This window comes from Candoia aspera, chromosome 1, assembly GCF_035149785.1.
Source record: "Candoia aspera isolate rCanAsp1 chromosome 1, rCanAsp1.hap2, whole genome shotgun sequence".
Taxonomy (NCBI): Eukaryota; Metazoa; Chordata; class Lepidosauria; order Squamata; family Boidae; genus Candoia; species Candoia aspera.
This window is the reverse complement of record NC_086153.1, coordinates 236,192,476-236,219,331: the sequence shown is the minus strand read 5'-3', so window position 1 is coordinate 236,219,331 and position 26,856 is coordinate 236,192,476. Positions and strand designations below refer to the sequence as shown.

The window sequence follows — 26,856 nt, the reverse complement described above, 5'->3', positions numbered from 1 at the left end:
TTTTACTATTGCGCTAAATTTTCCTTGTATTTAGGATTAGTTTGACGGACTCATTAGCATAAACTACATTAATTTATGTTTGGACTGTAGAAGCAGAAAAATGAAATTACAGACATCGTTAATACTGATTCTGAAGCTTGTCTAATATGTCCTATTCCATTTTTTACTTGAATACTTTCAGCGCTTTCTGTCTCAAAGTAGCTATCACTGTCATGATTCTCTAAAAGCCAGAAGTAACAGTTTGCTTATCTCTCATTAGTTATTTGAGGTATGGTCTCCAGTACATTTAATTTGTATATGATTGTCAGTGTCAAATAGCTTAACACTTCAGCATTTTAGAATGTTTAACAAATTAACACCCAAAGATGCCTATAATGCTATAGATAGGTTTTGCACACCGTTGTTCCTTGAGCAAAACCTCCCAGGGCAGTTTTCCAATCTTAATTTCTTTTGAAAATAAGGTAAGGTAAGATGCTGAATATATTTCTAAATAAACTGAATATTCAGGTAAAATGGATGGCAATCCTGAGCCCACTTCTAACTTTCCTTCCCTCCCAAGCAAGACCTCCTCTCTCTTTGGAGATTGCCATAAATTCAATTTGTCCCCAAAACAAGGTAGTCTAAATATTCCTCCTTGGCCAAAGTTGGCAACTTCCATTCTGACAGTACTTCTGGCATACAAAGCTGTAATACAAAAAGCTTGCTTTGGTCAATTTTTATTTCTCACAATGAGTTTAAGAGGCATGTTAGCATTCTCATCTGGAAGCAATATATTGGGGAAGGCTAGACTGTTTCTACAGTGAATTCTGCCCTTGCTGTGGGCATTCTACTGACAGGCCATTTAGTGGTCTGGTTTTAATAAAACATGTTCAGGAGGGCTCGTGCCAAGGTTATACAGTAACTAGATTATGGAAGTGCACCTCATGAAGCTCCAATATATTTCTGTCCCAGCTCTAACAGCATCTTCCATTATTTCAAAGTTCAATTTACATCAAAACCTACAACAAAAAGGAGAAGGCCAGGTCCTATTCACCCGCTCCCCATATTTCTTTTGAAGAGATAAAAGTACCAGAGACCCAAACGATATGAAAATGTTCTTACAATGTTGGGCAGTTTTCCTTACTCTATAGGTTGTTAAATATTTAAGCAGGAACATTTCCTTTACTATTAAACTAGTATTGATTGGCAATGTTAATGCAAGGACATTTCAAAGCACATGCTTCCATCTAGTAGCACATGGCTGTTACTGACAATTATAGAAATTAGAAATGGTCCTTGCATCCCTAGGACTGGAGTCCCAGAATAAATGGTAGTCAAATCTTGCCCTTCACACGTGCTGAGAGGGAACAGCGCAAACGGATCCTTCAATAAAACTATTCTATGTATCTGCTCTAAATGAATCTTTCTAAGCTCACTCCCGTTGCTTTAATTTAACCCCATATATATTTACTCTGAAAAAAGTCACACTGAATTAAATCTTACTCTCGGGAAACCAAGCAAAGGATTAAAACTCGAACGAGCAACAATTTAGACTGATACCAGGTTCTCGCTATCACTTCTGTCGCCTGTGTGATACAGTCTAAGTAAATACAGAACATTTACCTTATTCAGGTGTGCATGACCAGCGCATGCTAGGAGCCGTAGCTCTTCCTGGCAAAGAATTTCTACCTCTGTGAAACAGCCGAACTACATTACCCAGAAAGCTTTGTCAAGAAAGGTGTGAGGAACCGCCCCATGACCTACCTGACTGCAGGGCAGGGTTTCCCCTGGCAACCGAGAAGATAATGAAGACTCCTCCCTGAATCAGCAACTCATAGTATTGGCTTCGGAGAGCAAGAGGTTACCTTTGGTACATGGTAGAATAAACTGCTTGAAAGAGGTTGGTGTTCCCTTCCATGAATTGAAGTATCATGTCTGATGCTTTTTCTCTGGCCCATGCTTTTTCTCTGGCCCAGTAGGCACGGCTCAACCATTTGTTGCTTTGCAAGACAAAAATGTAGGATTTCAGGAGTGGGGATTAGGCAATCCCTTTGGGAGAAGGAAAGAGAGCCCCACTCTTTTGTGTGGGCCTCAGCAGAACAAAATAAATCTGGCAAACTGAGTGATATTGAAATTGCTGTCTCCAATAAAGATTAATCTGTTTTTGTAGTAGGAAAAAATCCCCAGCAAAACAATTTAGATGGAGGATAATCTGTGTCTAGTTATATACTAATGATGATCATACTATATACTGGAATCTATCTCCTCATATATAAGCATCACTTCTCAGCCTGTTATCCAGTGAAGTTAAGTGGAGGAGATTTGTCTTTTCTTTAATCTGGGTTTGAGTCAGTAATCTGCTTTAATTTGAAGGAGTTCCTAACCAAGGCATAATTTCCTAAAATGCTTGGAAATTGTTCCCACTCAGTTCATTGAGGCTTGCTCCTAAATCAGTATATATAGGATTATAGTTGTTAGCTGCAATCTTAAAAACACTTATTCCAAAGTATGTTTTACTGGCAAAAGGTAGTTTATTTTTAATGTGAATAGGATTGTGGTCATATTTACCAATGAAGAATTCAAATTATTGGTGGGGTGGGAGAGAAGGAAAGTGCATTACATCCTTATGCCACCTATATAAAAGCAGGTTAAACAGATTACAGTGATACTTCCTTACAAACAGTTTTTTAAAGAAGACTTTATAGACTTTGTGCTTACATTCTTTAACAGCATACTGCAATGCATAAGATTGAACTCTTAAGTATATGTGTTTAAGATTACAACAAAACTCTTAATTTCTTATTGAAATAAACAGCACTTAAGTACTGTTAACTTAGATTGGTGTGTTCTCAATTTTTGTTAAACAACTGCACTACTGCTTTTGAGGGTTTTTTTAAATTATGTATGTAATCAATTTATATGGCTGCCCATCTCACAACAGTGACTCTGGAAGTCTAACATAGGATTAAAAATCCAAATACAACCAAAAAATAATAAATGTACATTGTGGCAATTGAGTTCTAAAGCTTTCGAAAATAAAAAGGAATTGTTCAGTGATCATATCAGATACCTGGCATTTTATGTGGGAATTGTCCTGTTACATTTGAATTTAGTTCATTATCAAGTGAGTATTCCAAATGAAGCCGTAATATCTGAATGATGCTTCATCACTAGGAAAACCAACTAAATGATGCAAGTAAGATTCTACCTATTTTCTTTGGGATATCTTGGAAATTGAATGCTTAATTATACAAAAATTGATCTAAAATTATAGTTAATAATCTATATGTGATTTTTAAAAAAACCTCTTTGGGCCTACTTTCTCCATAATATGCATTCAACTACACTCAGTTTGGTTTCTCTTAAAATCAATAACTTTGGCATTTTGATATTGTTCACTGATTTAGTCTGTTTGTAATTATACTTTTTGAGGAATTCCCATCATTCATAAGCTCTTTCCCATTAGCTTCTCTCATTATAGAATCATATTTATTATTGTTCTAAATTTAGTAAAATCTACTTTCTCCATAATATGCATTCAACTGCACTCAGTTTGGTTTCTCTTAAAATCAATAGCTGGTGATCCTGCTACTTCCATTTTGTCTAACTAAAGAAGATGCTTTTTCTTCTGTATTGGTTAGGATCAAATGAAGGATATTTTTCTCCATCCAGTGAGGGAGAAAGTTGTCAGCAAAAAAAGTTAAGATATTTCCTGGAAAGACATCTTGGCAGAGTTTGCCTTCCAGCAGATATCAAGGTAATTAAAATCTACAATTCCTATTTGCTTCTGAAAGATCTACAATCTACAGTTCATTTCCCTGGTTGAACAGATGATAGGACACTTTAACAGCAGTGTTGGTTTTATGTATTCCTCTGGGGAAGGCAATGGCAAACCACCCCGCTATAGTCTGCCAAGAAAACCTCGCAAAAGGAGCGTCCCCCCAAAGGGTCAGACATGACTCGGTGCTTGCACAGGGGACCTTTCACCTTTCACCTTTTCACCTGCTTAATACTGTATTTGATTTTAGCCAGAAGGTCTAGAAGCTAATTTACCTCCTCAATTAACAACAGTGCATTTCTTACTAAATTATCAATATTCTGCAGTTTCCAGAAAAGCAGCCAAATTTTGTGCTATGGCTATTGCTGTTAGAAGTTGCTATAGCTAAACAAAATTCAGTTTTGTTTCAAAGTGGGTCTTATGTTGGATGCTTTGTTATTTTAACTGTATATGTTTTTGGTCTATGACCATACATAAATAAAAGTAATTCTGCTTTTTTTAGCCTAGATGTTCTCTACAATATTGTCATGTTAATTTATTTGGATTTTTGTTGGTTACTTTTACCTGTAGTGCAATTGCCTTTCTATTCTTTTTTTATTCTGTTCGAATGAACTGTCTATTACTATATTCCAGTCATGGGAGATACCCTCTCGGGTCTCCGTTATTCCTATTAAATCTTAGTAGGTAGTACTGTAGTAAGAGTTCAGACTCATTTATTTTTAATATTTTGAATTATTTCTTGATAAAAAGAATAATAAAAGGGCTTCTGAATATTTGCACTTCAGAATTTTTTTCCCTTTCTATTCAGCCATTGGTAGTGTGTTCAATCCATAGAGCAAAGGATAGCAGGGCTTAGGAATGGAGAAAGGATACAGAGGTGAGGACACACAGAAGGAAGAAAGGTTGTAAATAACTGATGGAGGAAAAGGGGAAGTTTGGAATTGCATTTTATTTTCTCCCATCCAGCTGAGTCAGACATTTGTAGGAGAAACCACTAGCTGTTCATTTTTAACATCTGTAATTTTATGTATTTATTTGATTTGTACCTGCCATAATCACCCAGACTCTTAGCAGTTCACAACAAATATATGTACTAATAATACACTAAAATAACCATGGTGAAATCATATACCAAGATAGAATACTAATGGAAATCATCAATTGTTCATCAGCATCAGCTCAGTCATCCACAGGCCCTCCAAAGCAGTTCAGTTTTTAGAAGCTCATAGAAGAAGAAAATGTGGTGCTCCACTAAGAGCCGGTTCTATTGTGTGTATAGCCAGCCTAAAACAGTGTCCACAAGCCTTGATCCCCCTCATTTGGCTGTAGTGGGGAACCATGAGCAGTTTTCTCCTGAAGGTACTCACAGATATGTTGAAGTCAAGCCATGTAGGGCTGTATAGACTAAAACCAGCACTTTGAATTGTACTTGGAAGCCAGTAGAAAGCTAGTGCAGGAGCTGAAGCACTGGTGTGATATGTATAATTAAATGAAATGTCTTTTCAACTGGAAGGCTATTCTGAAAAAAGATTGTTCTGAAGATAGAAAACACAAGACTGTGACTTGGGTCATACTAAACCAAAATATAGTTTCCTTATTTGTGGTTTAGCATATCATTTGAACCCAACCTTTGTGGTTTGTAAATAATGGGCTTAGTTAGTATGGTGTATAATTCTGCCCATTGTTGGTTTATTCCATAGAGCATACTTAATAAACCATGGATTAGCACACTATGGGAACACAATCTGTACAGGTTTGCTTACAAAGTTTTGGACAAGGAGAAGGAGAGAGGTAGGCAGAACGTTGAGGTCAGAGCGAGACTGAAAATGCGGAACTGCAGCTAGCCCCTCCCCTTAGTTTAACAATCAGAATTACAGTATTATCAGGAAGGAAAAGGAAAGAACAATAAACACTTTGTAACTGCTATTCGCCATTAGAGTACAAAGTGTTCCAAAAAGCTATTGTAGTTTTTTGTGACATTATTGATTGGTTGGCCTGTTACCAAGTGGATTTGTTGAAATATAATCTTGGTGCAACTGAGACTTGCACGATCTACCTTCACCTGAGGATCAGGATCTTCAGTCTTTTAGGGCTCGTTTTGCATAGCTGGAATTTTGACAGCATATCATAGTTACTCTAACAAAATGGCTAGTGGGAAAACTTGTCCCATTACAAAATGGCTCCCATGAGAATGCAGCTTGTTTCAAAGCACCATTTAACCAAAATGCTTCCTCTACTTTCCCCTCCCCGAAGATGCACTCTGCTCACCTTAACCCTTGTTTTGAGCAGATGGGCACATTCTCAGATACAGCACTGGATTAGTATTTTTGGATTTTCAGTTGGAAATGAAAATGCCATCAGTTTTTTCTGGCTCTCTAACATATCATTTAGCATAGAAAAGGTATTCCTTAATACAGTAAACAGTTTATTGTTATTTACATGTAGTGACTAAGGAGTGATGGCTGTCTTTTGTGTATGCTTAGATAATGTGGCAATTTTAACCAGGTAACAATCTGAATACAAGACAACAGAGTCTATTGGTTTTTCCAAAATTGTATTTGAAATGTAAAAGCTTCTGTGTGAGAGAATTTCACTTTCGTACTAGTTTTCTTCCAAAACTGAGCTGCTGCTCATACAGCCCTCTTTCTCAGGGCTCTGAATTTACAGATGTGCTTATTATAGTACGTGCAAAAGAGAGGGGAGAAGAAGTTTGAATAGACTGAATAATTCAGCCTGTACTATTACTGTTGGACACAATAATATTATTTACTAATTGTAACATAACAATGCAGTTGTGGTCTTATTTTGCAAAGTTTTCTCTTACATAGAAGCAAATCTCAGTGTCTTTGTTTGTTAATTGCTTGGGGTTTTCTAGTTTATTCCCTGGGATTATTTTTTTTTTATGTTAACATTTCAGAATAATCCTTGCCAGGGTTCAGGAAAACTGGCTGGCTTAGTGCTACAAAGCTGCAGTCTTCACAGCTGCAGAGCTCTTGAGAAACCTGCTTCATGGCTATTGAGTAAACTTCTAGCTAAATGCTTGGCTGCTGCCAACAGGTTGGGTAGCTTTTATTGTTTTTTGAAAAAAATAGGTTTCATTTTCCAATCGTATGCGGGTGGAAATATGGGAGGAGCAATGATAACAGGTAGGAGGTACTGACTCTCTGAAGTGCAGGCTTGGAGGATTGTGATTGGGGGCAGAGAAAGAGAACAAATCGTTAAAGAAGGATATGAGGTCATAAAAAGAGGGGAATACTTAACTGGCGAAGCCGGTCTGTTGGCCAATCATGTGATTAAAGTTGTTACAATAAAGGAGTGTACAGCAAGGGCACATAAGAATTCTTGGCCTTTTGAAGATGCCTGTCTGCCTCTAGAAGTGGAGGGGAAGCTCTGAAAAGGTAATGCTTCTCACTCTGATCTCCAATTTGCAGGGTGCTCTTCATGAATAAGCTAAAATGACTGTGAAATTGCTCTCAGTTTGGTCCTTGCCATTTGTCCTCTTGACTTTCTGCCTTGCCAGAGGGAGTGGACAGGAAAGAATGGCAATTTCTCAAGGTAAGGTGGCAGCTGCTGGCGGTGGTGCTTGTGGTGGTGGTGGGGAGAGGAATCCTTATATTTGTGTTTTAAGGATAAATAACCTGGATTTTAATAATAAAGCAATGCCATCGGATTAATTTTTGCCCCCTCTCCTTGTTACTTGCCCTGATTGGGATTCCTTTTCTTACATTTCTTATTATTTGACCCAGTTGTCTCTCCTTTATGAACACATAGTAGATATCTCCTTTTGGAAAAGAAAACTATGCTTTCCTTTATGAACACATAGTAGATATCTCGTTTGGAAAAGAAAACGATATTTTGGAAAAATTATCATTAGTACTCGCAGCCATATTTTGAACTTTGTTTTGACAGGCCTATTTCTATCATTAGTTCTCATAGCTAAGAATAGTGGTCTCCCAGCTTCCTACTAGGGGATTTTTCTTTTTTTTTTTTCTGTTACTGTTCTTGATCTCTGAGACATTTTGTTCGAAGTGATTTTTTATTATGAGTTGCCTAATTTATAAGGGACATTGTTATTCATTTGCTGTTGAGGTTTTCTGAAATGTTGCTGTCCCCTGGCAGATATTACCAGTTTCCTGCAAAGTTCCTCATACTGACTGGACTGATGCTTAATGTGGCTGACTTCTCTCTACTTTTGCTTGCCTGGGAAGACTCGTCTTTTTCCTATCTTCTTCTATGAAGTTTCTTTTATTGGGTGCAGAGAAAGACAGGGACCGAACTTGACCGAATACAAGCTAGAGCTGCTGTTAAGGCCTACCTTGTGGCTGTAAGAGCAGCGAAATGTCAGCATTTCTCCGCTCTTACTGCATCTGCAGAATGCCGCCTGACGACCCTGTTCAAGATCACCTGATCTCGTTTAGGGAGGGTGCATCTAGAAATCCATCTACAGGGCCGTGCTGAGGAGTTTTCTTGGCATCTGGAGGATAAAATTGCTCGGATTCGTTCCAAGTTGGACGCTAGGCATGGTGCAGGGTCTGGGGAGATGACTGGGGATCATACTTGCTCAGTTATCTGGGAACAGTTTGATCCTGTTGGGCCCGAGGAAGTGGACAGTGTTCTCGGATCTGTAAACACCATCACTTGCCAACTAGATCCCTGTCCCTCCTGGCTGGTGAAGGCAGCTCAGGAGGTGACAGGTGGGTGGGTCCAGGCGATGGTGAATTCATCCTTGGGGGAGGGAGTGTTTCCAGTGGCCTTTAAAGAGGCACTGGTGTGCCCCCTCCTCAAGAAACCATCAATGGACCCTACCATTCTGGACAATTTTCATCTAGTTTCCCACCTCCCCTTTTTAGGGAAGGTGGTTGAGAAAGTGGTGGCGCTGCAGCTACAGGGGATCCTGGATGAAACAGATTTTCTGGACCCTTTTCAGTCGGGTTTCAGGCACGGATAAGGGATGGAAACAGCATTGGTTGCGCTTATGGATGATCTCTGGTCAGAGCAGGATGGTGGCAGTGCATCCATCCTGGCTCTTCTTGACCTCTCAGCGGCTTTTGATACCATTGACCGTGGTATCCTTTTGGGTCAGCTCAGGGAGTTGGGGGTGGGTGGTGTAGTGTTGCGCTGGTTCACCTCCTTACTCCAGGGCCAGTCCCAATCAGTGTTGATAGGGAGCGAGAGATCTGACCCGTGGCCCCTCCTTTGTGGGGTGCCGCAGGGTTCGGTGCTCTCTCCGCTCCTTTTTAACATATACATGAAACTGCTGTGTGAGATCATCCACCACCATGGGGTGAGGTATCATCAATATGCTGATGATATTCAACTATACATCTCCATCCCAGGTGACATAGGTGATGCTGTTGCCACCCTTTTGTGGTGCTTGGGGACTGTAAGGGTTTGGATAGGAAACAACAGGCTTCAGCTGAACCCTGGCAAGATGGAGTGGCTGCGGATTGGGGGCTTCCAGGTATCCGGGAAATTACCATCTTTGGTTCTGGATGGGGTTGCACTGCCCCAGACAGACCCGGTGTGGAACCTGTGGGTTCTCCTGGACTCACGACTCCTGCTGAAAGAGCAGGTGGCAGTCGTGGCCTGGGAGCCTTTGCACAACTTCATGTTGTGCACCAGCTACGCCCTTTCCTGGATCGGGAGTCCCTTCGAACGGTCATTCATGCCCTGCTCATCTCCCACATAGACTACTGCAATGTGCTCTACATGGCAAGTTGATGTACCCTTGAAGAGTATCCGGAAGCTACAGCTGGTGCAAAATGCGGCCGTGTGAGCAGATTTGGGAGCCCCTAGAAGGGCACATATAACACCATTGCTGCGGGAGCTGCATTGGGTGCCGGTTTGCTTCCAGGTCCAATTTAAGGTGTTGGTTATCACCTTTAAAGCCCTACATGGCATGGGTCCAGGCTACCTGAGGGACCATCTCACCCTAGTTACATCAACTTGTCCCACCCGGTCAGGCAGAGAGGGCATGTTAAAGACCCTGTCCATGAGGGATTCCTGATTGGCAGGGTCCAGGAAGAGGACCTTCTCTGCCATAGTACCCGCCCTTTGGAACAAACTACCCCTGGGGGTAAGACAGGCCCCCACTCTCCTGGCCTTTTGGAAGGAAGTAAAAACATGGCTATGCCATCTGGCCTGATATGGGAGAGGGGACAGCTATTCATGGGGGTGGGTGGCCCCACAAGGGTGCCAAGGTTAAGATCTTCTCATCTTGAATCTTAGATTTTATATTTTGTACTTGTATTTATAATTTTATGTATTTGTATTGAATTGCCACAATTTTTATTATTTGTAAGCCGCCCAGAATCGTGCACAAGATGGGCGGCAGAGAAATTTAATAAATAAATAAATAAAAGTTTTAGCTCAACTGTTATTATTTTAATAAGCAGATTTGAACATATATACATTGGCCATGCTGGGATTGGAATCTAGTCTGCCACTAAATGACCCGAAAACAGAGATGATGATGATGATGATGATGATGATGATGATGATGATGATGATGATGATGATAGAAGCAAGATTCCTAGCATTAGCATCTTCACCAACATAGCTATGCTATGCTCTACAGAGGCAAAGATGGATGTATTTAAAATATGTTACTATTTTATACAAAAATATCCTTTTTTGCTTATTCTCAAGCAAAAAGCTAGTTATGTGCTTTGCAAATGGAAGTAATATAGGTGGCTATGTGAAGTAAGTTCATTATATGCAAGGCCTAACACGAACTAACTGCATTATTAGAATCAGGTACTTTTTACAATGAATTTAGGCAGGCCACTTATTTTATTTGGTGGTCATCTAGAAAAACCTTATCAAGCAAACCCACACAATGTATTACAGAACTGCTGGGATTTTGCAGCGCACATAAATTATATTTAATACAAAAATACTGACTCAGTTTTGGTTGCTTTTCTTCTAATATGTTCATCAGCTGGGAAATGCATGGTAGCATGAAATAGTAGAAGAGCGCAATTGCTTTCTACTCTCCATTTTTCAGAGCAACCTTTCTCAGCTTAGGTATCTTTCAGACATGTGGGCCATGTTGACTATAGAATACTGAAGTCTACTTACCTGGAGGATACCTAAATTGGGGAAGATGCAGAGTAATTCTCTCCTTTTTCCTCATTTGAAATAAAAACATAGCTTGCGCCTTCATTCGAACCAGCAGTTTTATGGGATTAAATTCTGTTCCAATTCCGATACAGTGGAGGTACACCTATAGCTGTGAACATTAAGAAGGGGGTAAATTCTGGCTTGCTTTATGTGAAGAAATATGGAATGGAATTCCTCTGCACAAGGAAGCTGCACTTAGTCTTGTAGTGCTGAACCATGAAGTGTCAATTTGTCTGAATCACCCCTCCATGTGGAATCATAAATGAAAATTCTGGAAGGCCACTTGTGTTGTGCTTCAATATCAACATAAAATCAGAATTCTGTACTGTTTTACAAGAAGACATTTTGCATGGCACTCATTCATCTAAATTTATTGTACCAATTAAAAAAGAACAGAGGAAATCACTGGTTTTCCTTTCCAGGCTAACTTTCCATGATGTGAGAAAGCATGATGATAAACTGTTTTCACAAGAATACTCAGTTTATACACAATGTTTGCACTATATGCACTGATGTTTCATGTCCAAAGAATGACCCAAGACTAGATGACATCCTTACACGTACTTCATCTTGTTCATATTCAGCTGCTGATGAGACTAGCAATTCAAATTTGGCATTCGGTACGTCAACTCTGTCATTCAAAACCTCCCTCTCATTTGATCACCACTCTAACTAGTTTCTGCATTCCAACAAATGCAGCAGCAGCAACCCCAACATTTATGATATGATCAGAATGACATATGCTTGTGTATGATATTGCTGATATGTAGGGCTTCTTAGTCATGGATAGATCCCACTTGCCAAGACAACCAACAAGGGCAGTTTTGTTCGTTCATGGCAAAGCTGTGTTGTTGCCTGGCATGAGTATGTTTGGGCCCTGTGCCATATTGGAAGAAAATACTAAGTTAGGATACTTGGTCAACTACTTGAGCCAAAAGCAAGCTGTCATTGTTAACGCAAAGACATCAGCTCAGGAGAATAAGAATAGAAAGGAATCTCAAGGGGAAATGTTGAGAGGGGCTAGAGGAATATCACCTTCTGCTCCCAGCATTTGTCACTTAAAGCAGCCAGTTCATTCTGCCTAATTGTAGGGCTGGGCCTGTGAGGTAAAGTAGCCTTGCTTTCACTTGCTTTTGTCTGGGCCATAGCCACATTGTTCATAAGACCATGTCTCTGTTCTTTGAGCAATCTAGTGAACTGAAGTTTAACAGTGTTCTTTCTCATTACACACTTCTCTCTCCCCTTCCTTTCCACTGAAGCTACCTTTGTCATGAATTGCTTTGGGCTCTGACCTTAAGTTCAGTTACTTGGAGGAATGTTTCAGAAATTGGCAGAAGGTGTATGACAATGTAAAGTGCTAATTAAAGAAGGTTTAGAAAGTATGACTGGTTTAAAATGTAGCTAGTAAAGTATTGGCTGGCCATATTTCAAGAGACTTTGTGCTATTTATACTGGCTGTCCATGTTCTGAGACCCATCTGAAATCTAACTCTAACCATTAAAACTTATTTAGGACCAGGTTATCTGAAGGACTGTCTACATCCATCTGAATGTATCTAGTTGGGTATTAAGATCTGTTTTGGAGATCTTCTTTTCTGGCTAGCCCTTGGTCAAAAGGAAGTTGGTAAATAGTAAGGACAGGAGTTTCTCAGTAATAGCCTCACGGTCATGGAGATCATTTTCTCAGCATGAGATCGTCTTTGTATCCCTTGAAGCCTTTTCTAGATTGCGGTTACATACTTCTAGGATCAGACTGAATTCACCACCCAAAGGGTGCCGGGGCTAAAGAGTGCTGTCAGCAGCAATAATTGGGCCAAGGATAAAATAAGGTCTCTAATGCTATTTTCTGATCTGCTAGTCTAAAGATCTAGGCAAACATGTTTTGCAGGTTTCTCGGCTGATATGTAAACCAGGAATGAAAAAAGGAAATGTATATAATCTCTGAGCAGTGATTTTTTTCTTTCAATCCAGGTAATTCTAGCCCTTAGCCTCCATTTATGAGAGTAATTTTCTAAATAGATATCCACTTTGTAAAGTTAAGTGTTGAGAAAGAGTTCTGGAAAGAATTAAACTATTTAAAAGACATCCTGACAAAGGGATCAACATGTCTGTGGGCAAATCTGGGTCCACGAACATTCCCCATGGGTGTGTGCAGATGTGCTATAAAAGTTCATTTGTGTAAGCTAAAAGAACAGAACTTTGCAGGCAGCCTGTTCCCGATCAGGGGAAGAGGTCTTTAACCAACAGATAAATGCATCATATTAACATGCCAGTGGAGACTCAGCCCAGTTGTAACAATGAAATAAGCTTCCTCAGAATGCTGGTGAAGGTTTTTTTCTCTCCTTTTTTTGTAGCTTTTGAACAGAAGGGAAAAATCATGACGTGAAGCTAAATGGTAGGACTACTCTATAGATGGTCTTTATGGAGTAGTTCTGCTTATGAGAGGGCAAACAAGTGGGCTGAGTGTTTCTTTATTTGCTGTATGTCCCACTGAGTTTGGCAAGATTTAATATTCTGTTTTAAGTATACAATTTAGAGCAGCCTCGGGTTAATTTTATGTTACAAGAATTGGTTGGCTCTCAGTTTTAATTGGCCAGCCATTTTTGTTTATACTTGCTGGCTTCCATGTGCAAAACTAGCAACAGCTCTTGGTAAAGCAAGGATTCATAATTTGAGTTTTTCCTCTGACACTCTTAGTGGTAGTTAGTGGCACAGTAACTGCAGGACATCAATTTAACTTAATGTTGGTGCTGGCAGGGTATCAATAGTAATAAACTGCTATGTATAGAAGGCATTACCCTCCTGTCAGTTGTAAGCATTTTTGATGTAGGGATCATGCATTAACTTTACTAGGGAAACATATTTATAATCTCTTTCATGCTAGTAGTGGCAATCAAGTACCACTGTGTGTCCAAAAAAATAAGCATCTAGCTCTAAAAATAAACCAGAAAATGCTACCAGTCCCCCCCCCCCTTCTTTAAACATATCTGATAATTTTTCCTTCCTTTTTGAAAATGCTTGTTTCCTCTTTGTTTGTCCTAGAATCTGTGTGTGTATGTTGGAGAAATGTTGTAGTGGAAACAGTAGAATAATTCATAGGGTTAATGTGTTCTTTGTGATTTAGACACGCTTTATTTGCTACTTAGGTTGATCTAAAGACTGCCAGATGATCTGTGGCATCACTCATTTTACTATCTTGATATCTGTCCATGTAGTTAAAGTTACGATATATTCTGTTCTGTTCGTAGTTTTGCTGCTAAGTAACTCCTATAACAAGTGAATGATTTGGCTGCTCTGGGGAGTTTGTTGTGCTTTACTTGCTGTGAAAGTATGACTGGATTCCACAGCATAGGAGTACGTAGTTGCTGTTTAACTGATGTGCTTTATGACTAACCTATTTCTTGGATGGTTTCATTAGCTTCCAATTTATCCTGTGTGGACCCAGATCATTTGTATGATCATACCATTTGGATCCAACAAGAGTCCGTTAATCATTTGTTCTGCCCTTTGGATAATCAGAGCCTCCAGCTACTTCAGTCTGCCTCTGACTTCAGTGTCCAGTGGAGCAAAGATTGCCACCCGCTTAACCTCTCCTCCTCAGGCCACCTGCATAGCACCCTGCAGAACACAAGTGCATTCCTCACCTTTGAGCACCCAAGGGCGAATGATGCAGGCAACTACACCTGTACCCTCTACTTGAATAATCAAAGAAATATCTCCTTTACTATTCAGCTGGACATGGCAGGTGAGTAAAAGAAATTAGAGAAGTGACCACAGACATAAGTTTGGGGCAGTATGTTCCCCAACCCTAGGAGAAGCGGTCTACTAGAGTTTTGGGAGAGATCAGTCTGACTTTAGCTTTTACAAGATTTCACAGCAGATCTGTACCTAACCAAAAAGCTGGCTTGGCTTGGCTTGGCCCTTTTTCCCTCCCTCCCTCCCTCCCTCCGAGTAAGGGCACTGAGCATATCATCATTATCATCTGAGTTGCACTTTCAGCTCTTTTGATCTATCTGTGTTGATCTATGACTGATTTAGTAAGGCAAAATATGTGGGATCCTGTCACTATATAATGAGTTTTTCCTGTCTGATCCTGTTTCTTTGGCTCTGTTTGCAGCAGTGAATAAACTTGTAGTATGTTACTGCATTACCTAAGTTTCCTTATGGAAATGTACTGAATGAGGAAGGGCAGGTGCAACATGTCTGCTTTTGGCAAGAGCATTCTGTTGGTCATGATATTTATTTCTAGCCTGTTTTATGTGTAGAAGTAGAAAATGTATAGCAATTGACATCTGTTTGTGAAAAGACACAAATATGTAGCGTTTCTTTAAGCCCTTTGCTGTTTTTATGTTGTACCGAGGGTAACACAAATAATTGTGAAAAACAGATTGTAAGCCAATTTGTGCAATTAAAAAAATGACTGAAGAATACTCCACTGTTATAGAGGTGCCACTAAAAAGAGAACAGGTCTTTAGATTGCACTGTAATAATGAATGATGGAACTAGAACTGTGAGTAGAGATGGGTGAAGCTGCAAAAAGTGCTAAGATGAGCATTCCTATTCTGCTTTTACTACATGTGATATTATTTATGGTTTCTGTGCATCCTGTTGTACTTTTTCATATATTATTTCTGATCACTTCAGCATTTCTGACTGATAGTGTAGAAATAGCTGTGTTGTTGGGCTCTAACTGAGGTGGGAAAAGGCCCCTCTTTTATTTAGTGTAGGTTGAAAGAACAGTTGGAAGAGATAAATGTCCCTTTCTTCCCATTCCGTCTTACATGACAAATTTTAGAATAGAAAGCCACTGTGAAGCACTTCACTTTTCTAAAAAATAAAAATAACCAAACAAAAATCTCAAAGTTGTCCTGACTTAGCTAGGAATTGGGTGATGGCATCAAAAGTAGTATTTCTTGGTAATAAAAATATTGTGTGTTATTTTCTTTAAAAGCAAATAAGGATTGTATATGGGTGTATGTCGCTGAAGGGATAGGCCCCCTCACTTCCTCATTTGCATCCACAGTTTGAATATGTGCACTTCCCACAGATTAATGCCCTCTGTACTATCTGATCTGCAGAATAATATGGATTGACTTAATTTCTTGGCAAATATGCAAGTGCCTATTTTTACAAAATGGTTTCATTTTTTAAAAAGTAAAGAAATAAATGAGGCTTGATTTTTAGCTTTGAGAAGGGAAGGGCTATAAAAGAAAGAGAAATTATAGATTATAGCAAGACTGGCTGCATCGTATGACACTACTGTAACTACTCCTACATCATTACCCCTCGGATCCCCTTGCATGCCTTTAGATGCTGAATTTCAGTTTTTTTCCATAGTGGAAAATGGGAATAGTTTTTTTTTTCCCCTCAAGGATTCTGAAATTATGTAAGGATAAATCTTCCTTCGAGAGCCCATTTGGTGTAGTGGTTAAGGCATCGGGCTAGAAGCCGGGAGACTGTGAGTTCTAGTCCCACCTTAGGCATGAAGCCAGCTGAGGGACCTTAGGTCAGCCATACTTTCTCAACCCTAGGAAGGAGGCAATGGCAAACCACTTCTGAAATCTTGCCAAGAAAACTGCAGGGACTTGGCCAGGCAGTCCTTAGGAGTCAGCACGGACTCAAAGGCACCAAAAAGAGGGGGAAAAGTCCTCCTTCAAGTCTATCTGACTTCATGGACAGGTCCATGTACTTTAGATTTTTTGACAGCAGAAGTGGTTTGCCCGTCCCCGCTTCCTAGATGGATGGACAGACAGACAGACAGACAGATATCTTCCCAGTCTAGTCTACAGCCCTAGAAATTTTTGATCGTCTCCCACCCAAGCATTACCAAGATCCAACCCTGCTTAGCTTTTTGAAATTAGCTAAGATCAGCTAGATGTTGTCCCCTAGCTAGTAAAAAATGTGAAAAAGTTCCATCCATATGTTATCATGGATGAACAAGCTTATAGCATGGAAGTTAGAGAGTGACCTTTATTGGACTCTGAACAGGCATTAATGTTAATTCAGTTACTGCCAAAAGGAAAGTTAATAATTAATGTGAGATGTCATAATTAGTATTGCTTCTTAGAGTTGTGTGTAGACACTTTCTCCCCGCCCCCCGCCCCCCCATATCCTCAATAGTCTTTTATTTGAGAAATAGCATGTTTTCTTGAGAATCTGGACTCTATGCCTTTTCTAAGTCAAATGGAAAGGCAGGGGTATATGCAACGATATATATAGTTACATCTATTATTTTCCCCAGAGAAGGGGAAATCACTGTGATGGGGGAACAGGGGGACAGATAGTTACTAGGATGCAGATCTCAGCCAGACTAGGCTTAATTTATCCTGTTGTATTAGCCAGCTCTAAAGAATCAGTATTGGATTTGGAAATGCAGCTGGAAGTTCAGTCCCTTAAAAAAAACAAACTGTTTTTGTTCTTCCAACAGATCTTTGCAGTATGCTTCCCCACTTCCTTTATCCCTCTAGCAATCTGACTTTGGAGCAAGCTTTGGAAAGTCAAATAACACTGAACTGCACAGTGCAGCTGCCTTTCAGTAACGACTGTGATCTTGACCTGCACTGGATGAAAGATAATCAGTTGTTAGACAATAAAACTCATGCTTCTTATACTCAGTGGTAAGAAAACTTTTACATAGAATTATCTTTATTTGGTTACATAATGATGGCAGCGAGGAGAATAGGAAGTCTCCCAAACTCGGAAGGTCTTTTGAAGACAATGATCAGCTTTTTATAAGGGCTTATCTAGACAGTTAGCCCTGGTGATTTTCTGGGATAAGAAGCAAATTTGCAGTGAAACTGACTTCATGGATGGAAGCTGCATAGGAAGGAATACTTATACTGAACCTTTAGAAAAGGCGGGTGTGTTAAGAACAGAAAGAAAAGACTTTATGTTTTAAAATGAGAAATGATTGTATGTCTAACTGGAGAGTGGTAGAATAGTTGTCTTAGTTTTTGCAGCTTTGGAATAAACATGAACACTCCTTCACAGAGTTATGGTGCATGGTAAAGCTCAGCTGCTGAGGAAATGTATATGTAACGTTTGCATACTTTAATATGTGTGGATGACATGGGCTGCATTGTGTATTACCATCAGGGTAGTACTTACCACCCCCCAGGGAATCTGGGCAGTAGATTCTTGTGAACTCAGTAATAGAATCAAATTCTAAATGGAAAAAAAAATCATTTATGTTTCTCCAATAATACACCAATGCATTTTGGGCCTATCACCCCCATCACAGCATCTACAAAACTCGTTTGGTGGTTCCACAAGCCTCTCTCCACCCTCCTTCTCCTCAGCACTTTGCTTTTGTCTGTTGACTGTTTCAACTGGAAACGAAAATGGCAACTGGCTGGAGCCTGGGCTGGTGGGTTGCTTTGCAACTGACCAAACTTAGCTGGAGCAGGCAGAGCCTTGTTAGTATTTGGATGGGAGATATCCAGGACATGCCACGGCGGTAGATTAGACAGGGAAGTTGAAAATATTCCAGAAGAAGGAAATGGCAAACCGCTTCTGTACTGTTGCCAAGAAAACTGCACGGTTGTGTCCATATAATCATGAAGAATTTACCTTGATTCAAGAGTGTTATTCCACATTTAGCTGCTCAGTAAAAATTGGAGTGGCAGGGAATGAGGCTTCTTTGCACTGCCTGGCAAGCTTAGAAAGGGCAGTGGGTTGAGAGCTGGTGGAAGAGGCAGACCAGAGAAAGCCAGTGAAGAACATCGTCATTTGTGTGGCCAAGTAGATAGCAATATATGATGAGCTTTCTCTGCTCCTCTTCCTCTTGTCCTTCCTTTGAATGTGAGATACATCTTTAACAAGAGGCGAAGAATATAGAACTGCCTGGACCCCAGCTCTGGCTGGAGAGGTCAGGTGGCTATTGTGGCTGATTTAAGCCTGGAGGCCCCTGCATTTCCCAGGCCCAGAATCAGACCTCCTTGTTCTAAATTGCTCTACCACCAACAGTTGTGACTAAGAGTCCATCCACTTGCTGCACCATTTCCAAACTGCTGCAGGAAACAAAAGCTGGGAAAGATGGCTAGAATAATAGAAAAACAACAGCTGAGAGGAAAGGATATGGAAAATCATGAAGCTAACACGTTGGTCCCTTTTTGGAGTGTTGGGTGCCTCTTTCAGAGCAGCAGAAGTCCAATGGATCCAAATGTTTGGATTTTTTGTTTGTTTGTCTGTGTATTATTTATTTGTGCTTTTTATTCTCTTTTTGATGCTCTTACTCAAAGAGAGAATATAGCAAGAACAGGGCTACCATCCCAATATTTTGTGAGTAGCCACATTTCATAAAAATGACTCTTTAGGAGAGCATTTGGGAACAAGTGAGCTTTATTCTGTCCTCAAATTGTGGCACAACAGGCTGGTTCTGTTAGGGGTTGTATTTGTCTCTTTTTTCGTCCTGTGTTGTGTTGGTTGCTGTAAGCTGCTCAGAGCCTGGGAGAATTGACTGGTAGACAAACCTGAGTAAATAAACCTATTATGTACTTGATTCCACTTAGGCTCCCCCCAAAGTTGAGGACCTCTGGTGTAAACAATAGGATGCTTATGGTTTCACCACAGAAGCTTTTAAAGTAAACCTTTTAGAATTCCACCTTCTGTGGTTTTTTTGTTCAAGGCTATCTGTGGAATCACTCTGCTGGGTTGGAAAAAATGATCATAACCTAGTGAAGGAGGCTTCCTGTTTATTTTGATATGATCCTCAGTGAGTATGCCATATGTTGTTTTTCCTTTGTCTTTTCCCTTTGTGGGAGTCAGATTTGTATATTTTTTCTCTTTCCTTTGTTTCTTTCACTCTCACTGCCTGTCACTGCCTTAGGTGACTTGGGGATGACTTTCACAATGCCCTTAGGCATAAAGCTGGAAAGATGTATTAAGTGCATTAATTTTGTTATTGTCAATAATTGTTCAAAAACAATCTGGCCTATAAGCAGACATTATTCAGAAACTCAGGGTTGTTTTTTCCCACTTGAGCACTTCTGTAAACAGTATTGTATTGACTATGCATTCCTTCTCTGGTATAATATTAACTGATGAATCCTATCCTTTCAGCCTACTGCCCAGGATAGGAAATCTCTCACAATCAGAACTGAGCACAGCAAATTTCTTAAGCATAAATAAAGGGTTTAACTCTATTCAATATCTTTACTCGTCAGTAGCTTGTCAATTGTTAGTTGTTTCTTCTGTCTGGGGGAGTCTACTTTCCTGGACTCATTCTACTACATTTTTTGCAGTTGGGTGTGGTTTTCAGTTTTGATCTAATTTTGGTAACTGTTATGATCAAAGCTGGCAGCTTCAATCCAGCTTGATAGTAAATCCAGAGGTAAAAATGACAAAAAGTAACTATTTGACTGTAATAATTAACTATGACCCTTTAAAAAGGAAAGAAAAGAGGAAAAAAAGGAACTAAAACTCAGGAAGTTTAAAGAGAGTTAGGTGAAAAATTCATGCCCATTTTTTCCTCGAGAAAACAAAACAACCCCCCCAAAAACACATTTTAAGTAAAACATTAGCATGTTCCACAACTAGAACATACAGTTCATTTGTACATAAAAGGGAGTGGAGGATCCCAAATCTCTGCTAGTGTATGTGCACCAGTGTAATCTAGCTGGTTTGATTCCATTCATGAGAACCAAGCCTATTACCCATATAACAACTTATACAGCACTCCCTTTAACTAGGCAAACCTAATCTTTCCACAGTTCCCAATGTGCTCCTTTAAAAAGACCTTCAGTGAACTGAGGCTTCTGTCACCAAAGCACATTTGCTAGGATTGATCAATGTTCCTGAAGAAAGTGGGTTTTTCCTTCAGGCTGGAGAAATTATTTCTTTACCATGTAGAATCACAGTAATGGCAGCTAGTCTGTCTCCATCAGCTGAACCTCTGATCTTGTTGGTGAGAAGGTGGTCTTGGATGGAGGGTAGGCAGATGAACGGGCAACAGGCAAGGCAGCTCCTGACAGATTAAGTTTTGGTAATTGCTGCTAGTATATTTCCTTTGAAAGAAACCTTGACCAAAAAAAAAAAATGGAAAGAATTGTGTGGAATGAAAGAAACTTTGGGAGGGTTTTAAATAGGGACACAGAATTGAAAACTTAGGAACAAGTTGAGTGTGTTGGTTAGCTACTCAATAATACAGTAATACAGTTTAAACTAAAAATAAGCTCTCTGCCTCTCCCTTTAGAAATTTACAATCCAATTCAGACTGTTTACTTGGAAAGGAGACCCACTGAGGTCAATGATTATTCCCAAGCATGCTTGTATATGTTTGCAAACTAAGCCTTGGGAAAGGAGGGGGTAATACAGAAGAGAGAGAGCTTGGAAATTACATGAGAAGGATGAGAGAGAAAGGTAGTATGTATGAGCTTTCTTCTGCTTTTCCCAAATTGGGGTGGGGGACAGGGCTTGGAAAGACAAAGAAAAATGTCATATCAAATTTGACTATGTGACCTTGTGTAAATCACAAATTATAGTTAAAACTAATTGTTGTCCAATTCAGGTAACATCTTTGCAGATGCAAACTCACTTTGTAGTAGAAAAGACAACCATTACCAAGATGGACATGCTAAAACAGGAAGGGTATTAATAGCATAGATTTGCTTAGATTTTCTTAGAAGTTAAATATGGTGATGGAGAGCCTATCACTTTCCCTGATCCAGCATTTCATAGTATCCAAAGGCTCTCCATCCATGAACATCGCATACTTTTCTAGTTTCAAAAAAGGTACAGTATATGATGTAATCTGGATCTATTAATCTGTAATCTCCCTGCTGCACTTGTGGAATTTTACAGGGATCTAGATATTGTTCATATAAGGAATAACTCTGGAATCCTTGGTGCACTGAAGATGTTGCCTAGTCAGGCAATGAAATGTCTGCAAGCAAACAACCAAGCTCAGAGAGCACCAAGGACTCCACAGTTCAACCACGAGATACAGATATTCTCTTCTGTTGGTACATGAATAACTCTTCCATGTTCTCCCATCACTTCTTCTGTTGCCTTTGTTTCATTACTAAAATCAAGTCCATTAAGGAAAGAAGCTGAAGCTTCACAGTGTACTTTCATAGGTAGCATTAGGAGACCTCTGTCTGTAAGCACCCTAACACTTTTGGGTAGTCCAATTCTGATTGAAATTTCCTGATTCTCATCCTTTGCTTTTCTTCCAAAATAACAATATTTAGCAGTATGCTAACTTTTTTTTTTTGCTTCCCAGGTTCAATGACAATGAAACCAAAATATTTATCTCCAGTGCTTTAGCGCTAAACATGACTTCTGATGAAAATTATGGAGTTTTTGCCTGCTTGATTAGAAATACTACAGCATTTTTTACACTGAAAAAAACAGGTAGTGTGCATGTGAGAATGGTCAGTACCCATTCAAAAGGAAATCTCTTAAATAACTCCTTCAGAAAAAATTCTATTGATTATCACTGCAGGTAGATGTGCATAGCACTGTTTGATAGCAGTGAGTTCAGAAAATAATAATAACCTGTAGATCCATTCAAGAGCAGTTTTCTGATTCTGTTAACCAGATAACAAACCAATGAATTAAAATATTTATTTATTTGCTGTACAATCATAGACAAAATAAACATTCATACAGTCTTTTGCATTCCTTTTTTAATGGCAGCTTTAAACATGAGGTGCAAGAATCTGACAGCTGAGTTTGCATTCCACCTGCTGGGTGATTCTTGCTAGCATAAAATTGGAGGAGGGAGTATGATACAGTATTTGCTCCCTTGAGCTCTTGGAGGAGATAAAAGATGCTTGTGCTCATATTAGAAGAGGATGGGTAAAACACTGGGCTTTTGAGAATAAGAAGCAGCACCAGCTTAGGAGCTCATTGTACAAGGGCAGTATTGTAACAAGCTATCATCTGTGAATCTAAGGAGAGAATTGTTGCCACATGATGGCACCAGCAAACAATGAAATTTTCAAGGTTGTAAGCTAGGCTGGGAGGTTCTGGAAGAAGGTAGTGGCCAACCACTTCCATCCTGTGAAATGACTTCTGGGTAATGTCCTGTGAGACATTGAATATACACTGATGTTTTTCTAGCCTGAAAAAAGTCAGCACAAGTTCCCAGTTGTTATTGCACCAATAAGTAGCAGCTGTGAAAATCTGTACTCTTTCATTTCCATATTGTTAAAAAATGTTCCTATTTGGGTGTGTCTATGAAGTCTCCAGGAGTTGAGCTTCAACTCGGATTTGCTACTTCAAAGAACATATCCATTTATACTAGCCAGAGTGGAGCTTAACTTAAAAGAGACCTGTCTTCTCAACAAAAAAGTAACTGTTGAATAGCGTCCATGCAGCATATTTTAAGTTTAGGATTTGGGGGAGGGTATACTTCAGTTTGGTCTCAGTCATTCTGGCCATTCTATTACGTTAAAGGAACATTCTGCAGACTTTTTTGGAGCACCCTTCTGCAACTTCCAGATGCAAAAAGTCTTTTAAAAAGGTGTCTGAGTTTGTCATGAGTAAGGATGGCGAGCAGGGGGCTCTCACCCAGACTGTCAAGCGCATGCGTAGCACTGAGGAACTGTTCAGCCATTCAAAGAGACACAGATCGGGACCGCCTTAACCTTTGGGGTTTATATGGCTGGGTTTTCCCACGCTTTCTCAGTTTGTTAGGATTCTTGTTAAGTACTACTAATAAATATTAGAGACCAAGTCCTCGCCTCAGTGTGTTTCCTGGTAATCAGGACAGAGTTCACACATAACAAGAGAAGCTTGGGTCTGAGATATGTGAAGAATTGACTTCACATCCATCCTTCATCTCAGGGCCTTCAATTTATTGTCTTGTGAATAGGTATGCTTACCACAGAGAATTTTAACTCTCAATTTTTAAAGTTCTGCTCAACTCTGTAGTTGTGTTGTTGTTATTCTTGTTTAGATAGCAACACATCTCTTTTTTTTTTCCAAGTCCCAGAATCAAATTCCACTTTTAACTCTGTCCTATACTGTACCACAATTTGTTGTTAATGTTGTTTCTTTCCTTTTCAGAAGAGACTGCTGGGCATTTGGGTGCAGTGCTAGCTGCGCTTTTTGCTGTGGCACTCCTGCTGTTCGTAGCTGTAATGTATGTGAAGTGCCGACTGAACGTCCTGCTCTGGTACAGGAATCATTATGGAGAAGTAGAAATCAATGGTATTTCCCTGTCCCTTTTTCTCTTGATTCCGAATATTTAACATTTGGAGGCACTGAGAGAAGAGAGGGGTTTGTGAGAAATCGTATGGGATCTTAAAATTCTAGCCAAGCCAATATTTTTGCAGTTTCCCTTCAAATGGGAATAATTAGAGGCCAGAACAGGTGCCTCTTGACACCCAGGGCTCTGTGCAATAGATGAGCACACTAAGGAGGGGAATGTACGTGTAATTTATTTCATTTTATTTCCTGCATCTTTTAAAATAAAGCTTTATTAATTTTTTCAACATATACATAAAATACATAAAAACTAAAAAGAATGAAACACAGAATGCTACAAGAAAAAAGGAAACTAAAAATGTGAGAAAATACAGAAAAGACATGGTAGCTGCCGACTTTCTACAACGAAGATATATATAACTCATTATCAATCTCTTACTCTAATTTAAACTAAGATAAACATTATTTCTATAAAGCATTTCCATCTCTATATGACATTCTCCTCCAAAACACTCACTCTCCCTCTTAAAAAAATAAAACACCCTTTCTAACATAATTATTCGCCTAATAAGCAAATACTCCAATATTATCCCACTTCACTAAAATTTTAGTCCCCTCTGCCTTCTAAAATAACAAAAAATAAATTATTTACATTTGGTTAATATCCTTTTACCCAAGGTAAAATCATTATCACCAAAACAAAAACATCAGTCTAAACCTTTAAGAGACCATCCTGATAAACAATTATCCAACTTCAGAATAGACTAAGGCATTTACATACCTCAGTATTACACACAAAGCCTTCCCCTTACAAGTCTCAAATTCAGCAGCCAGCCTTGATTCTTGGTCTTGATTTTCCAGGAACACAGCCAATCGCATCGCTCCGTTTGTACCCGAGACTCTTCTTTCTTCAGAATCAAAGTTAACTCTCCACAGTCCTATTTTTCTCCCTTCACTTTTTGACTTAGAAGAGTTAATCCTCATTTTCTTCTTTAAAGAAGGAGCACTACTCTCAAAGTAGTTTTCACTCTTCTTTTTCAAGTTGCTGGTAGGCTTTAGACTCCAAAAGTTCTAGGAGATGATCCAGGGCTTGGGTGACATCAAGATAGAGTTCTTTAAAGATGCTTTCATTTCTTCCATGTCTCTCCACAGCGTGTTATCAGGAGAAAAAAGATGTAAACAAAAGCAGTTCTCACAGGAAAGCAGAGGCAAATAGCTCACAGTTCAGCTCCGCAGATTCAGCGAAGTAGATAAATCTTTTATAATCCTCAAAACATTGAGAAAATGGCAGCAAAACAGCAAAAATCTTTAAATCCCAATATTAGAACTTAAATATTAAAAAAGCCAACTTTGCATTTCTTTGTTGCAAAAGGCCTCTCTTCAGTAACAAATAAATGAGGAAAAAAAAACCCTTGGTGTTTTAGAAATGGGGTGGCAAGATTTAGTGTCCGTTTTACGGCTTTGGTGCAGCCCCGAACTTGACGACATCCGTGCCTCCCAGCATTCAGTCACGGATTGATCACAGGGACTCCGTTCTGCGACACACACCCGCAAGAAAATGCTGTCCGGAGAACAAAAGGGATGATTTCCTGGATTCTCCTTACCCGGAGAATTCTTCAGGCTGCAGGGACCCGGTCTGTGCCCAGAAATGCTGCGCCACTGGTGCTGCTTAAAAAAGCAGTGCCATTCAGTCTGCCATTCCCCACAGGAAGCCCTATTTCCTGCATCTTTTGTTCAAAAGTACAGTTCAGTTTTGTCTACCATTCCATCTCTTTATATGACACTGCCTCCAAGGTTATTCCAAACTCAAATGTCAAAAGTCAATTCCTTCTCTTCAGCCCATTCTGAAGTTCCACAAGAAAAAAAACTTTCAGTACTACGGGAATTAGATGGGATTGATTTTTTAAAATTAATCTGTTGGTATAACATTCTGTGTTTTTCTATGCTTTTTTCTACAGATGGAAAAATTTATGATGCCTATGTGTCTTACACTGATTCAGTGGATGATAGAAAATTTGTGAATTTTATAGTGAAGCCACAGCTAGAGAATCGCTATGGTTACAAGCTCTTTTTAGATGATAAGGATATTCTGCCCAACTCAGGTAAGGACTTGGCACAAGAAATGGGTGGTGTTTGGTAGGTTGGAGCTACAGCCTAGCTTCCGGACTTTGTGGAGGACTGCAGAAGCCCATCCAGTGATACTGTGATGTCACCAAAAGGGAATTAACTGACTTTCTTCAGTTGGGACATGCAAATAGGAACAAGGGGCCTCCCGGAAGCAAACCACTCCTATTCTTTCCTTTAAATGGAATATGGGCTAAGTAATTTCCACCAAAATTGGCACATTTTGCTATTAAATTTCAACAGCAGGATCTTACAGGTACCTCACTGAAAGCCTAGGCTTGTTCACTTTGGTCCTATGGAACGATTTGATTTCAAGAGAAATCTGTAATTTAATTTGCTTGTTTCTCCTCGTGTTCATAATAGAGTCACTTTTCTTGAATGCTGGCATACTGGAGTGAAAGGTGGTCTTTGTTTTCAGGACATTATATTTTATATTTGAATACCAGCTCAGTTTTTCAGACAGTTACCGGAAGGAAGTAAATGCAGAATACAGAATTTCTACAGAGCAATATCAGGACAGTGGAAATTGCTGTATGTTGGTCAAAGGGTTTACCCCTCCGGTCCACAGAACCTCTCTTTCCTGAAGCTCCAGCCCCTCCATCTTCTCATCATGTAGCTGTTGCTTGAAATCATTTCCAGTATTTTGAACTGGAAACTGCGCTTTTTTCAACATGTAATGAAAAAGAAGAACATATGAAAAAG

At 39.5% G+C, this 26,856-nt stretch overlaps 1 protein-coding gene across 2 annotated transcripts in view; it reads left to right on the top strand.

Moving 5' to 3' along the window:
• The first annotated feature begins 7,171 nt into the window (after positions 1 to 7,171).
• The window catches only part of SIGIRR (single Ig and TIR domain containing), a 43,380-nt gene continuing 23,695 nt past the window's right edge, over positions 7,172 to 26,856 (top strand). Inside the window, exons 1-6 of one of the 2 annotated variants that reach the window (XM_063289242.1) lie at positions 7,172 to 7,312; positions 14,297 to 14,623; positions 17,306 to 17,495; positions 22,100 to 22,230; positions 23,890 to 24,033; positions 25,989 to 26,132. In XM_063289242.1, the coding sequence (XP_063145312.1) occupies positions 7,213 to 7,312; positions 14,297 to 14,623; positions 17,306 to 17,495; positions 22,100 to 22,230; positions 23,890 to 24,033; positions 25,989 to 26,132 (1,036 nt within the window). In that variant the 5' untranslated portion in view covers positions 7,172 to 7,212. The remainder of the gene's footprint in view (positions 7,313 to 14,296; positions 14,624 to 17,305; positions 17,496 to 22,099; positions 22,231 to 23,889; positions 24,034 to 25,988; positions 26,133 to 26,856) is intronic. The other variant, XM_063289243.1, reaches the window with a different exon arrangement.